At 48.8% G+C, this 15,608-nt stretch overlaps 1 protein-coding gene across 4 annotated transcripts in view; it reads left to right on the top strand.

Annotated features, from left to right (window-relative positions):
* Positions 1-14,900, top strand: part of LOC144121054 (cationic amino acid transporter 4-like) — a 96,693-nt gene extending 81,793 nt beyond the window's left edge. For 3 of the 4 annotated variants that reach the window (XM_077653978.1, XM_077653981.1, XM_077653980.1), the window contains exons 2-6: positions 2,905-3,849; positions 7,560-7,865; positions 10,431-10,772; positions 12,021-12,129; positions 12,777-14,900. In XM_077653978.1, coding sequence (XP_077510104.1) covers positions 2,905-3,849; positions 7,560-7,865; positions 10,431-10,772; positions 12,021-12,129; positions 12,777-12,922 — 1,848 coding nt within the window. In that variant the 3' untranslated portion in view covers positions 12,923-14,900. Of the gene's footprint in view, positions 1-1,284; positions 1,811-2,904; positions 3,850-7,559; positions 7,866-10,430; positions 10,773-12,020; positions 12,130-12,776 lie in introns of those variants that run through there. The other variant, XM_077653979.1, reaches the window with a different exon arrangement.
* Positions 14,901-15,608: the final 708 nt, after the last annotated feature.

The raw sequence follows: 15,608 nt of genomic DNA, 5'->3' as shown, positions 1-15,608 counted from the left end.
TTGATTCGATATGACCGTCCAATGTACCTGCTTGAAAAACTCTCAGGTCAATGGGCCAGAGTGCAGCCCCGTGGTCATGAAACTTTCCGCCAATTTGCGTTGTCGCTACCGCTATCGCTACAAAACCGTAGTGGGTGGATGCGATCCCGGTGTCACTGTATGACCAAGCACTCACTGCAGTGACAAGCGTCCTGACCCGAGGAGATCGCACCTGAGAGCTGTTTCGAGCGGCATTTTGGTTTTCCCGCAGTTAGCGTATAAGTATACGTGAATGAAGAAGCGCTAACTTGCGTTCCCGCCGACGTCATTCTTAATTTGCCTGCCGCATACAACAGAGTTGCATTATTTCGCCAATACGTTCCCTCCATTTTTAACCTTGAAAACCAGTACGCGACGCTTTGAAGCCACCGAAGCCTCAACTCCATCCGTCACAGGTTTTCCCACGAACACCGCACACAAACCCCTGTCGAACCTTACTGCTTAACTTACGGTTCCTCCTGTGCGCTTCGTACTCGATGGGACAAAGTACGCGGCTTGACAGATGCACTGCTCATTTCTGCCCTTCTTTCTGTACGATTCCTCGATTCGACCGCCTCCGCTTCTCTACATCTCTTCTTTCCTCTCGCCAATCGCACACACCTTCTTCCTGCATCGAGCAGCTTGTCTCGGATCCTGCTGCGCCACCTCTTTCCTCCAACTTCCCCGCGCGTAGCTATGTGCCTTGTGGCCACGGCGGCGTCTTGACTCAAGGGCGTTAGACGAGAGGCAGGACTCGCACCGTAGAAGCCGGCCCGCAGTGACACCCGCTCCGTCTCAGAACGTTCTCCCCCTTGTCTGGCTTACTGTTACGGCGGCTTCTCGAGCTGGAGCTTTCACCATTACATAACCCGTATCTGGGGCCCGGCGTGGGTTCCTACAGCAGCTGGGCAGCAGGCAGCGTTCCGCGCTGAGCTATACAAGGACAACCCCACGGCCCGCTCCGTTGAGCGTCATCAAAAAGTACTGTTCCACAAGCGGGGTTTCGACGCTAGATGCAATGCTCATGGAAGAGGAGGACGCGAGGTTAAGAGAAAGGTAGGTGGGGACAGAGAGGGAAAAGGGCTAGCGGGAGAGGAGGAGATATCTGGCGTGCATGTGTACGGCCGCGTGACGTTATGGTGAAGCGAGAAAGTGGCGGGACGGTGCGAAGGTTCGAGGGCGATGGCAAGAAGGGCCATCGTATCCCAGGCTGAGTTGACGAGCCGACCATAACGTTATGTACCCTTCTTCTTTAGCGGCCGCTCCGTCGCTCGTTTCACTCGTACGAGCACGCGGCGGCGGCGGCGACGCGCGGCATGGTGAGACGTCGGCGAGCTGTATGGGAATGAATCGACCAATGAGCTTCCCGTCCCTCTCCCCCTCGGCGAGGGTACGCGCGGGTCTATACGAAGCGGCGCGTTCCGTTGAATCGCCGTGGCTCGCGCTCCGCGCATCTGTCAGCAGCGCGGATCACTCGCGGTTCGTCGCGCGCCACAGACGGGTCTCGGCTTTCCTGCAGCTCAGAAGCGCGGCAACTCAGTCACGGCAGCTCATCCTTTTTCCTCCGTCTAGCCGGGTCGCTTTCGTTATAAAGTCACTACCTCAGTGGAATTCGATAGCGGTATCCAGAAACAGCAAGTTCCTTGGACAGATCTCTGTTCACTCCGGAATCACGGTTGTTTTGCGGGAAGTTTTTCTGCCTTGTCGCGTCGAGGATTCCGCGGTCTTTTTGATTTGTGAAAGATTAGTGCCTTGAGACTGGTTGTGCAAGCCTTTTTTATCCAAGATGAAGGTGAGTGTCTTGTGCTTATCACTGAACTTGTTTGAAACGGAGTTCGTCTCATGCTCACTAACCACACACGTTTTACGTTGGTTCTCGATAGTTTTGGTGGACCATCAAAGTTTACCCTTCTTCTCTGCTGTCGCCTTCTGATATAATGCTTCATGATTATGCGTATCTCTACTCCAACGCTTTCCAGTGAACGAGTCGCAGTGTACGCATTCTCAAGTGCTCACCATTCAAACCGCTGTAGATTTTCTTGGAAGATGAGTGTTGCTTCGTGTGGGCACTGGAGGCGTTGCTTTTACGACTGAGATGCCTATCTCGGCGTGTGATTTGGTATCGCGTGAGGGGGAATGCGCTTACGTGGTTGAACATACACAGGTATGGATATCAAAGGTCTGTTCTTATTGCCGTTGACCGCAATGGACACTGACGACAAGTATGTCACATTCTGGGTTTCTAGACCACGCGTGTACGTACGCGCATATCTGGGATTCTGTTTCGTGCCTCTGATATGCATCGGCGGAGCTCGTCAAAAGGGCGGCCGTACTTTTTACGACCGAATGCCAGCGTGCTTGGTTGTAAGGCGTCGCGTAGATAACCGGTCACCAACGACCCCTTGCTCTCCGGAAAGTATGACGCCATTTCCGTTCACTCGCTATCTTGTCTCGCGCACTCAGTGTTAAGCCACAAGAGTGAGCTTCGTTGAAAAAAAAAGGCATTGAAAATGCATGAAAAAGTGCTTTTTCTAACCGGAATTTGCCACGGTGGATGGAAAAGGATAAGTGAGCGTTTTTTGTTTCATAAAATTCGAAAGTACTGTAGCCGAATTTTTTCCTGGTGATCGAGGCTGGGCAACTAGCCATAATTTCGTGGCTTTCACTGACAACAAGCTATGGTCGAACCAAACGCGAAGACACTCATACATTTGACCAGTTGAGAACGTTGACTGCGGCAACGTATACAGTTTACAAGAAAGAACGAGTTTCGATTGCTTTATTCGGAAAATGAACTCCAAAGTGAGCAAGACTCGGCTTGACTTCCTAAGGCTTATTCATAGACGTTCAGCGCCTCCGACTCACCAATGCGCGTCTTCTCCGCAGGGGGGAGCCGGCAAGATGTTCTCGACTTTCCTGCACAAGCTTCGGCGGACCAAGGAGCCCGGCGCAGACCACATGCAGACGAGCCTCAAGCGATGCCTGACCACGTTCGACATCACGCTGCTGGGTATCGGCCACATGATGGGCTCCGGCATCTACGTGCTCACCCCGTCCGTAGCCAAGAACACGGCCGGACCGGCGCTCATCGTCTCCTACATGGTGGCCGGCATCGCGTCGCTGCTGGCCGCGCTCGCGTACGCCGAGTTCGGCGTGCGCTTCCCGCGGGCCGGCTCGGCCTACTCGTACTCGTACTTTAGCGTCGGTGAGTTCTGGGCCTTCTTCGTCGGCTGGAACGTGGTGCTCGAGAACGTCATCGGCATATCGGCCGTGGCCCGCGCCTGCAGCGCGTACATAGACTCGCTCACGCACGGCGCCATCAAGGGCGCCATCACGAACGCCACGGGCGAGATGCCGGGCCCGTACCTCTCCTCGTACCCCGACTTCCTGGCGCTCGGCATCATCGTCATCTACGTGGCGTTCATGTCCGTCGGCGTGCAGGCCACGTCGTGGCTCAACAACATCCTCTGCTGCGTCAACATCTTCGTTCTGTTCATCATCATCGGCGTGGGCGGCTACTACGCGGACTTCAGCAACTGGACCAACCCGGACACCGGCGGCTTCGCGCCCTTCGGCGTCCACGGGATCCTGGCGGCGTCGGCGGCCTGCTTCTTCGCCTACGTCGGCTTCGACGCCATCGCCGCGTCGGGCGAGGAGGCCAAGAACCCGCAGCGCTCCCTGCCCATCGCCACGTTCATCTCCATGACCGTGGTCACCGTGCTGTACGTGGCCGTGTCCGCGGTGCTCACCCTCATGGTCAACTACAAGGACATCGTGCCGGACTCGGGCCTGCCGGACGCGCTTGAAGACAAAGGAGCGATATGGGCCAAGGTGAGTGCTGGAAAGGAAATGTTGAGACTTCGTGAGGAGGCAGTGGTGTTTGATACCGGGACAGGGACCTTTCCTTCCTTAAAAGCTGTCACGACTCTTACGTTGAAACATAGCATCCCGGTGCATGCAAAGTAGGCACGTCAGGGACACAAGCCTGGTGGTTTTTATTTTATTGCAGCCTTACAAAGGTAAGGCCTTTTAGCTAGCGACGTTTATGGTGGGACATCAGACGATACACGGGGTTAAAAATTATGGCACTAGTGACGCACTTGTTGCTTCGTCACAATCCTTTATTCTTTAAAGCCGTCGCGGTGGCTGAGTGGTTAAGGCGCTCGGCTGCTGGCCCGAAAGACGCGGGTTCGATCCCGGCCGCGGCGGTCGAATTTCGATGAAGGCGAAATTCCAGAGGCCCGTGTATTGTGCGATGTCACTGCTCGTTAAAGAACCCCGGGTGGTCGAAATTTCCGGAGCCCTTCACTACGGCGTCTCTCATAGCCTGAGTCGCTTTGGGACGTTAAACCCCCATAAACCAAACCAAACCTTTATTCTTTCTGCTCAACTTGGTGTCCTGCCGGGTTCTCTTGTATGCATAAGGTCAATATTAAACTTGCGAAATCACCTAGTATCGTGACATTCGCCATGTTCTTTTAGGTCTTCCTTTCGCCGTTTCCTTGAACAGTGCGAACGTGTTCTGAAAAAAACGTTTGCATTCTCCTACCGCTACCGAAAAAAGCCTATAACTTTATTTGGAGTCAAATAAGTAAAGACGTTGTGAGGCCTCGGAGTGTAATCAGCCTTCAAAAAGCATCCGCCCTCGTTTTTCTCTGTAGTCGCACCTCTACGGGCTCGTTAACAACGCAGCTCCTAAAGATAAAAGAAAGAGGAACAAAATATGTTGAGATAGTTCAGCATGGCTAATAGCGGAAGATCGTGCAGTAGCATTAGTTAAGGTGGGAACCTAAGGTCCTTACGTGCTAAAGGCATTTGACCTAACCGCCTTTATAATAAATCACTTTGGCCTTTATGCCGCCGTGGTGGCCAACTGGTTATGGCGCTCAGCTGCTGGCCCGAAAGACGCGGGTTCGATCCCGGTCGCGGCGGTCGAATTTCGATGGAGGCGAAATTCTAGTGGCCCGAGCACTGCGGGATGTCAGTGCACGTTGAGGAACCCTAGGTGGTCAAAATTTCCGGAGCACTTCACTACGACGTCTCTCATAGCCTGAGTCGCTTTGGGACGTTAAACCGCCATAAACCAAACCAAACCTTTGGCCTAAAGGCCTTCTGCCTAAAAACCTTTACCCGGAATGCCTTCACGCAGAGGTCTCTATAGAAAGGCTTTCATACAAAGGCCCTCACTCTAAAGGCATTTACCCTAAATGCCTTTGGGTAAAGACATTGGTAAAGGTTTGCCAGGCGTACACACCTGGCAAAGGGAATTTACTATGTAGGCCTTCATTCACCCTGAAAGCATTTACCACAATGCATTTACACTAAAAGTCATCGGGTAATACCCGGACAAAAGCCTCCAGGTGCACACACCTGGCGGGTTGCCCACAACCCGGTGGGCTGGTAGGCCTCCTGCCACAAAGCAGGCTTCAGTAAGGTACGTATGTCCGAAACCAGAAAATGCGCCTAGTAGTGCTATTGCATTAAAACAGGAAGCTAAGCGGCCAAAACGAAATGAATTCGCCTGAGTAGCACAGCGGACTTCGCTGTGGTGTGCAATAGCCTCGTGCTCATGTCACACCACATGTTGTGTGGAATGCGCCCGCGTTGTTTTAGGCTCGCACACTTTCCAGAAATAGCTGTTTTTCTCTCTCCCAGGAAAACAAAAACACCTCCTGTTTGTAATTGTTCAAGGACCCATGCGGGAGCGATGCTGCTAAGATGGCTCCCGCAACTTAATGTGTATTTTGTCTTGCTTTCTATATTTATAATCCGTCCCGCTATGTAATGTCCTGTGGGGCTTTTGGGGTATTCGAGATAAATAAATTATGTGACGTGCTTGCGCGCTCCGCAATTGTTACGCTACCAGACGGTGCAAGTTGAGGCCAGTGCGATAAGTGGATACGTCTTGCAATGGCTACATAGCTTGGTTTGGAAGTGGTCAGGGCGCTCGGCTACTGATCCTGAGTTCCCGGGTTCGAACCCGACCGCGGCGGCTGCGTTTTTATGGAGGAAAAATGCTAAGGCGCCCGTGTGCTGTGCGATGTCAGTGCACGTTAAAGATCCCCAGGTGGTCGAAATTATTCCGGAGACCTCCACTACGGCACCTCTCGCTTCCTTTCTTCTTTCACTCCCTCCTTTATCCCTTCTCTTACGGCGCAGTTCAGGTGTCCAACGATATATGAGACAGATACTGCGCCATTTCCTTTCCCACAAAACCAATTATTATTATTATTATTATTATTATTATTATTATTATTATTATTATTATTATTATTATTAATCACAAGCGTGTTTTAGCGGATGCAGCCTTTACTTCGACAGGGCCAGGAAACGCTGCTGTCTGCAAAGCGCGCTCGTAGAGAGTGCGCTGCACATTCCCCGTCGTGTTGCTCATCGGGAATGTTCTGCAGCTGCGTCATACAGTGATTGCATCCGTGTCACTTCTGTTAGTGCATCAGCTCAACGCTATGGACATGCTATTGCACGTGCTCGGTGTCACCTCAGCCATGACCAATCTGTTTTGTTTAGACGGAATTCGTGCAGCCTGCACGAACTTTTTATTCTTGCTTTTAGTTCCTTTCAATTACCTCCTTGAGTGACTTTGAGTGACGTCTGTAAACACAGGGGCCGAGTGCGTGCCGACTGCATACCTGGAGTTGCTTTCCGTTGACTGATGGCTCCGAGCTAGTCACCCAGAACTAAAATGCAATTACGTAATGGGAATGCTGCTGTGGGCTGCAATAAGCACGGGCAGGGAAGCAGTTGCCGGCACGTGCTTCCGTGTTTATGCGTCTGTAGCTCTCCTGTGCTGTATAAGGTTCGTATGAACCCTAGAAAACAAGCGCTGTGAAACACTGAAACCATAGACGCAATCAAGTCCAGCGTATAGTGCCGCAGTTATTGATCTTAGATTTCAAGTTCTCCCGCACTACCTCCCTAGCGATCAGGAACTCAGCAGAATGTTAAAGAAGAAAATACCAGCCAAAAAAGAAGAACACACCAGGAGAGAACAACACAGGACAACGGCTGGTGTTGTTCTCTCCTGGCGTGTTCGTCTTTTTTGGCTGGTATTTTCTTCTTTAACATGCCATACCAACAGGCCCACCATTCTGCCCTGCCTCAGCAGAATGGCTCCTTGACACTGAGGCTGATATACTGTCGGTATGTTGGCCGCTGTTGACGATGCCTAACTGTTCGCGTTAAATATTGTTTTATGTTATCCGCGCCCGTCTGAGTTTCGGTGGCATGAAAGTTTTGGCAAAAGATGAGCGGAAACAAAAATATTGTTCCTTGAGGAAGCTAGCTGGCTTAGTATGAATTTGACAACCTACAAACGTACCCCCCCCCCCCCCCCCCCCCGCTAACACTTTCCAGCTATAGGTTCAGGTTTGTATCCTAGGAGCAGATATGGGAAATTGTGCACACCACGTTCATATTGTACCGCCAAAATCTACTTTCCTCTGCCTCTTACTGAACCGTGTAAAGGCTACCCACACTGCTGACGCATTTCTGCTCCGGCTATCCCTGGCTTTCTTTCGCAGATTGTCGTCATCATCGGCGCCCTGTGCGGAATGTCCACGGTGCTCATCGGCACCCTGTTCGCCCTCACCAGGATCGCGTACGCCATGGCTGACGACGGCCTCATCATGCACATGTTCGGCACCGTCAACAAGCGCACCAAGATCCCGCTCATCGCCATGTACGTGTTCTCGGCGCTCGCCGCGCTTCTGGCGGTCATTCTGGACATCGAGACCCTGGTGGAGATGATGTCCATCGGAACGCTGTTCGCCTACCTCGTCGTCAGCGGCGGCATCATCATCTTCAGATACAGGAAGCCCGCCAAGAAGGTGCGTGCGCGTTGCTCCTCGTAGATGCCGTCCTTCTGTACTCCAGTCGGCGCAACTATCTTCATTATGAGTATCAGTCTAGGTGTTGCAGTTAGCTAACTCGACGACAGCTTTTCATGGCAATGAAGGCAAGACAACAGGGGCGGAGCTTAGGTAAAGCGTCATTCCGCCAAATAGTTCGGCAGCACAACGGACGGCGGTGCGCCTGGCCGCTGGGCGGGTTGATCGCTGCTCAGTACCTTCACTTCGTCGCTGGTGCAGCTGGCGCCATCTATGGAAGCTTCTGTAACTAGACGCACCTAGCTCTCCATCGCGGCATTCGCTTGTTGCAGGCTTTGATTTAAAACGATAAGCATGTTCTGCTTAAGCCGAGTCGCATAAATTCAGCGTGAAAGCTAACTTACATTAATATAGAACACATGGTTTGTATTATGATTAGGTTACATCATTATCTGAGTATTACACGTCAGCTCATGGATAGCTCCGAATATTGTACGGTTTTCAAAAACGCCTCAAATATCATGCGTGGAATTCGCCTGTGTTTTCGCCCAAATGCGACGACTATGCTTGAATGTCATTTAATACTCGGAAAGCTTCTTGTTGGCTTATTAGGTACAGGGTTAGTCAAAAGTTTCCGGGCCACATTATCTGCTTTTCATCGGTACATCCTGGCACCTAAGATGCCGATAAAGCTACCATGGTTCTCATGGTTTAGAACGATGCTTCTTTTATCCTCTAAAGATATTCTGAGCTTCGTAGGTGTCGTAATTGCCAGACTATACTGCTCAAAAGCAGACCCTGTGGCCTGGGAACTTTTCACCGATCCTGTACATCCTCGTAGTTGCAAATTCGTTGCTCTTGAGGCTTAGAAAATAGACTGGAAAACGCAAAGGGAGTAATAAAGGCAAGACGACTCATGTGGAGGGCCAGCATATATTCTAGTTCAGCCTATCATTCGAACCATGGGCTGTAAATCGTCGCGGGGCTTGAGCGTATGCAGCGAACAGGTTTTAAAATTCAGCAATAATAATGGGCTGTGTAGCAACAGGTAATCAGAAAAAAGGCAAATGAAGTGGTTACGAAGTAAACGCAAGGAATAGCCATTGGTAGCTGACCCAGAAAACAAATGTGAGATACAGTTTTCTGAATGAAGAATTTGGGTGGTTTCGGCGTGTTGGAATTACGCAACGGCAAGAAATAACGAAAAGAAGCGACGACACTGTTTTTGTAGTTGGGCGATTTCGCTTGTGGGTGAGTTCTTGAGGCACATGATGTCAAATACGTCGAGGAGAGGACAACCGCCTCTCTGAGATCAATTAGAAGAGTACTGGACACAGTTAGAGACTGTTTCTTGTTCAGCCCTTTCTGTCCGCGCGTTCTCCATTCTTTCATGTCATTCTGCCTTCGCCACATATCAATATTATAGGTACCAGGCTGCATGGTTGCAGTTAGATAGCGCTTTCATTGCTGCCTTTTTACTGGGTGCGTAATATCATGCATTCATGTTCCTGCGCATAGCTATTAAGAACGTAATACTTACAAATGATAACGAGTGCACACATTGCGGAGACGAACGCACTTGTCGGCCGTCAGCTTTATTTGGCTGAAAGCTTGACTGAAAGCTGGTCACAATCACTTGGCCAACACACCAGCTGTTCACAGTTGTCGGGCAGTGAAAAGCGAGGCGGGTTAGCTCACTATAAGCCCATTGTAACGACGTGTTTTTAGCTTCTTGGATCATGGTTATGTGATGTGATGATGGTCTCATTAAAAGTAGGAGCGATGAAGAATTCATCCGGAGAAACCTGTCTTTGGCTTGCTACTGTGTACGGGAAGATACGCGAAAGGAGAGTAGTAAGAGGGAGACATAGAACGAAGATGGTGCTGTCGAAATTCTATAGACTACAGGAGGTGCCCAAGGAATGGCATGCGGCGCATGTCGGCGCACAGTTGTTTTGCTGACATTTCTTGCGAAAGTGACAACGCTCTTCTCTAGGAAGGGATCAAAACGCACGCACGAACTGTCCGCATCGAAGCACATATGCAAATGTATGCGCATAACATTCGCAACAGTGCCAACGGTACCATGACACGCTGAAGAAGGGCTATCAATTAGTTTGCCTTCATGTTCCTCACACTGGAACGAGCTCCATGTGAAGATTTTGGGGGTTTCTTCGAACAGGCTGCCTTCAAATCGTTTCCACCTTTGGGTTTGCGTTGACATGGGCTTTTATTCTCGGCCCCTTGTGTAGGACATTGCACTATGACATGACCACCTTCCGTCTTCACACTCTTCCTCATTCAAGAGACCGGCCAAATATAAGGTGTTTTTAGGTTTTCTCACTGCAAATGCAGTTACTGGGTCTTTGCCTGCTTCCTTCAAGGGCCCCTACTACTGCCGCTACTGCTAATGCCAGACAAGCTTCTCTGGCAGACCTCTTCACCTCTAGTCTTTATTTCTCTCTTTACACGCCTCCAATTCGCGTCTACAAACCGCGACTGTTTCATGGTAACTTTGCAATACGTTGTTTTCTTGTTTCCCTTGTTTCCATGAACCAATCACAGGACGTCGTAGAGATGGGAGCCATCACCGAAAAGCAGGCCAACGGCTCTGGCAGCCCGGCTTCCGCCGCGTCCGCTGGCAGCCACTGCCGGATCCAGCCGCGCTTCAGCTTCATGACCTCCGTGCTGGGTGGGGTGTCCACGGACCTGGTCATCTCGGTTAGCGTGTTCGGCATTGTGGTCGACACGCTGGTGCTGGGCTTCTACGCGCAGAGCCTCTGGACCGAGATCGCGGGCGGCGTCTGGTGGGCGGTGCTCGTTCTCATCGTGCTCTTGCTGGTCCTACTGACGCTGTGTTTCCTCATAGCTATCCACGAGCAGGCAATCACCGAACAGCGATACAAGGTGGGCCCCACGATCATCCATTCCCGCAGCTCCTGGTACGGGCAGCTTCAACGCTAATGGGAATGCTGTTTGCAGAAAAGGGCGAACTTTTATGCTATTTCTAGGGTTAGGCTGGGAAGTGTTACTCGACCGGAGGACAATTCTTTAGAAAAAAATAGTGTTCTTACCACTAACGCCATTAGAGCGCAAGAACTAACATATCTGCCATGTCCGGGTAGCTATAGTTAGGTAGGTGGGTTGCGCCTGGAGCTCGAAGCGTTATGGCAGTTACTCGTCACGTGGATGGTGTGAGTCCACCGAAAGCGCCCAAAGTTTTATTTTCTTAATACTGGCCATAAATTTCTTCTATCGCCCTATGAGAAATATAAATCGAATTCTCGGACTCAGTAACCAGCTATGCATGTAAGAGTTAAAGAGGGTACTGTGGTATCAATGTCAATGGCTTTTGGGCGTTATTCAAATGTTGGGCGTATGTTTGCAGGAATGCATGCATACAGATTAATGATTGCTTGTACATTAGTAATTTCTGTTTCGTTTACTATCGGTACCTGTTAACTAACCAGTGCACAGTTTTAACCTCGCTAATGTTGAGTGCGTTGCTTCGTTGAAGAAACTTGAAACAAACGCAATCGTAAAATCTTGAGATCAGTAACAGTGCGTAAGAGAAGGTCAAGAAGGGAAGCAAAAAGATATAGCATTAACTTCGCGCAGTGTTTATTTCCTAAATACTGCGCATCGATTTCTTCTGTCACCCTGTGGGAAAAATAAATCGAATTCCCGGAATCACTAACCAGCTATGCATGTAAGAGCTAAAGAGGGTACTGTGATATCAATTTAACAAGCTGAGGGTTCGGGCTAGTGGGTATGCGTTATGATCCATAGCGCAGCAGCAAAACAGGGGACAAACACAAGCGCTAACGCTTAGCGCTTGTGTTTGTCATTTGTTTTGTTGCTGCGCTATGGATCATAATAGTGATATCAATGTCGATGGCTTTTGGGCATTACTGAAATTTTCTACATGCCGGCGTATGTTTGCGCGGGATATTGGAAAATAAACTCATCTGCAAGCCACTGCATGCTGTGCCTTTCTTTTTATGTACTCCAATCCTTCTTCGTATTCAGCAGAATTTGTTTCATAAGTCATGTCAACAGTGACGCGCTAGCCGACTGCTTTGGAAATGCTCGTTCCTTTCCGCTTCCACGTAGCGAGCGGGCTTCAGTGTTGCTTTCTTCTACTCTGCTGCGCAGATGCCTTTCGTTCCCTTTCTTCCCATCCTGAGCATCGTGGTGAACACTATTCTCCTGACGACACTGCACGGGTTGACCTGGCTTCGTCTACTCGTCTGGGTCGCAATAGGTGAGCAAAATCACTGTGTTCATTTTTACCTTGGAGTACTCAAGCATTCACGAAGGTATTTCTTGATGCGAAAATAATTGTTTCCAGTAAATACGGTATGTGTCTAATACTACGCGTTCACTATCTTGAGACTTAAAATATACTCTAGCTGATGAACGTATTCAAACGAACGAACGCGGCCCCACCTCACTCCTCCATACATTGATAACGCATCTTATCAAGCTGGCAGCGTCATCTGAAAAAAGAATTGTCATGCCCAAATTTAATAAAGCCTCTGATTTCGAGTACAAACTGAGAACATGTTTAAAGCGTCGTAAAGCTACGTCCCGAATGTATAACCCACGCTAACAATTTCGCAGTATTGCTTTCAAGAGTGCGTTTGAGTTCATGGTTTATATCGGTTGTGAACAAAATGCAGTCAGCTCCAGCCCATGCATAACCCGGTGCACTGCTCAAGCACGCATACATGCCTATGGCACACGACTTCAGTCGGGAATGTCCACAGAAGGACCGTGAGAGCCCTGTGGCATGACGTACTATGACGCGCGCAAAGTCGAGCTTTGCACGACTCGCGAACGCCGGCACGAGCTCTTTTGAAAGCCTCCAACTCTCGTTTAAATGTTTGCTTTTGTTTTCCCTCTTTGCAGGACTTACGGGCTACTTCATCTACGGAACCCAGCATAGCAAGCTGAACAACAAGCCGCAGGAGCCGAGTCACAACCACGCCGTCGATGGCGGCCCCGCTACCAATGGGAAATCTCAGCAGCAATCGTCGGTCAACAGCCACCTCTGAGGGAGGGCTCGTTCGGTCCCCCCTCCTCTTCCGACGTGTCACGCTTCGACGCTGGTGACGCTGGAGTGTCCATGGACAGCGTGTGCACGATACGACGGTCGTTGGCATCAAAACCAGGGGAAGCTGGCCTTCGTACGGGCTTTCAAGTTGGACAGACGGGTGACGAACCACCTTGTTAGGTACGCGTGAGTGCATACAGACGAGCAGGCAGTGGGGTGCCTGCGCTCGCGAGAGCAGCGGCAACTTCCACGCGCCTCAACCACGACTGTGCCACTACGATCATCTGTACATAGACTCTCTTCACGCAGTTTTGTCCGAACAGCTGTGAACGGCGCATCTAGCATGTGAGTGTGTGCGAGGCAGGACGGATGCAGCCAGTGGTTCGCCCTGGAACGGTTTCGGACACCGCAGCATGCGTGGATGGAATCCTCCGTTCCTCACGCCTTGCGCGTGCTCGCGGAAGATCTCGTGTCATCGACGAAGGCAGCTGAACTTGCCACTGGAATGATCACCTTCACATTTTCACAAACTTTCTTCGTATTTTTTTTTTCATCGTCCCGTTTCAACGCGTCAGATGGGACGAGATGTGATGACCAAAGCAGAACGCTTTTTCAATGTTTCTTTTTTTGCCTTTAGAGGACGTAGCCTTCTTTGCTTCTACCTGAGCGAATTGTCGCACAACATTCACACTACTTCTGGCCGGTTTAAACTCATCTCGAGCCGAATGATCAAACAGTATTTGTCAAAGCAGCGCCAGTTTTGAATCGCCCATTTTTGAGTCACGCTGATCTTGCGCCCAACCAAACGGTCACTTTATAAGAAATGTCAAAGGTCTGTTGACTTTTAATGTTTTTCAAACATATGTTTTTACTCTTCAGGATGCGCCATTTTTAGTTGAATATCTTCCCTCGCCCTGGCGCGTTACTTCGGAACAAGAAAAAAAAGCGGGCTAATATCTCTTGAAAAAAATTTCGTTGTTCAGTACTATAAATAAGTCATGATTTTTTTTGTACCTGAGTTCAGTCTACAGTTTTGTAATTGTATTTCTTTTTGCTTTTTGCGTCGTGTTCGCCGGTCTGTCTTCGCGTAGATATCTGCATGGCTTCCTTTTCCTTTTAATTAATGTATCTCACCGCTATTTTGGTGCGCCTTGTAAATAATTTGCAGACATAACTATTTATACGTCTTAGCTTTCTCACTGCAGCTTTTTTAACATACTATTCTTAATCTCTCTTTAACAAAGGTGCGAAGTTTTTCGCGCCACCTCTACACCGCTTAACTGATTTAAACTTTTGGCCTAAATTCTCAGGAACCTGTGGGTGTTGACTAATAAACGTAATAGCAAAAGTTTTTAAAGTGGGCATTTGCTAGCAGAAACAATTTCAAGCGCTCGCAGGCAGTACTTTAGTGACATTACTTTTAACTTCTTTATACTTATTACTTGCCTTTAGAGGTATTTATGCCGGCTCGAAACCTATAGATATGTATATAAAGGTAGCATGTACCTATATATTTGTGCATCGAAGTGCCAGTGCACATATAAATACGTGTACCATATGTGTACATAGTAGCTTTGCTATGTAAGGTAGCTCTGAGAGCGAACCGAACACAAGGTGTCATTTTCTTTTGTCAGCTTGTTTTTTTCTAATCGTACAGGCAGCCTAATGCGCATTTTAGGAAAAGAAAATTTAAGAACTGAACAAGTCCGTTTATAAGTCACACTTTATTCTTTCTCTGCGAGAAACACTGCTGGGTGCAGTTCCTGATTTTATAAAAAAAAGTGGAGGAAATGAACAGATTACCGTGTTTACATGCGTTCAAGCGACAGTTGTCATCTTCGCTTTGAAAATTTGCCAACCTCGAATGCTGTTGTTTTTTTCCTTTGTTGAGGACGGCAATAGAATAAACCAGAGTGGTGCTAATGTTTTTTTTTTCTCCACGTAATAAAGAAATTGCTCCCAAACGGAGACTGTTGCCGAACTGTCTCTCAATCTCCTCATTTCCCAACATCCGCTCGCCTCTGCTTGCTGCCACTGCATGCGGGAAAATGCCGCGTCATCGTCGCAGCCAAAGCAAAGCAGAGAATTTAATTAAGCAGGCTCAACCGTACAACGCACACTCCAGATGTCCCTTGAACCAATGCAATAGTCACCCTCTGCCTGCTTCTTGCCCACTTTGGCATTTAAGTCAGCCATCAGTACAGTGTATTGTGTTTGCACTCTACTTATTGCGAATCATATATATATATATATATATATATATATATATATATATATATATATATATATATATATATATATATATATATATATATATATATATATATATATATATATATATATATATATATATATATATATATATATATATATACACAACCTTTCGGCTGTCTATTCATCATGCCTGGATGTAAGCGCGTAGGCCTGTGCCACTTTCAATTTGCACCTCTTATTAGGATTAATTACAATAACTGTCACCGTCTCGATAATGCAGTTGAATTCTTCTATGTCTTCTATGTTGATAAATATATATTCTAATTGATCAGGAATCAGATGCCCAGTTCTAGTCTGTCCGCTAAATCACGATAGCATAGTGCTCGCCCTTCAACACTGTGCTTCAACTTTCTTCCTAACATCACTACGGCCAATTACATCCCATTTAATGAAGAACAGGATGAGGTGCTCGA

This window comes from Amblyomma americanum, chromosome 2 (genome assembly GCF_052857255.1).
Source record: "Amblyomma americanum isolate KBUSLIRL-KWMA chromosome 2, ASM5285725v1, whole genome shotgun sequence".
NCBI classification, from domain to species: Eukaryota; Metazoa; Arthropoda; class Arachnida; order Ixodida; family Ixodidae; genus Amblyomma; species Amblyomma americanum.
Note: the sequence above shows the minus strand (reverse complement) of the source record. Positions and strands in the feature narration are given on the sequence as shown.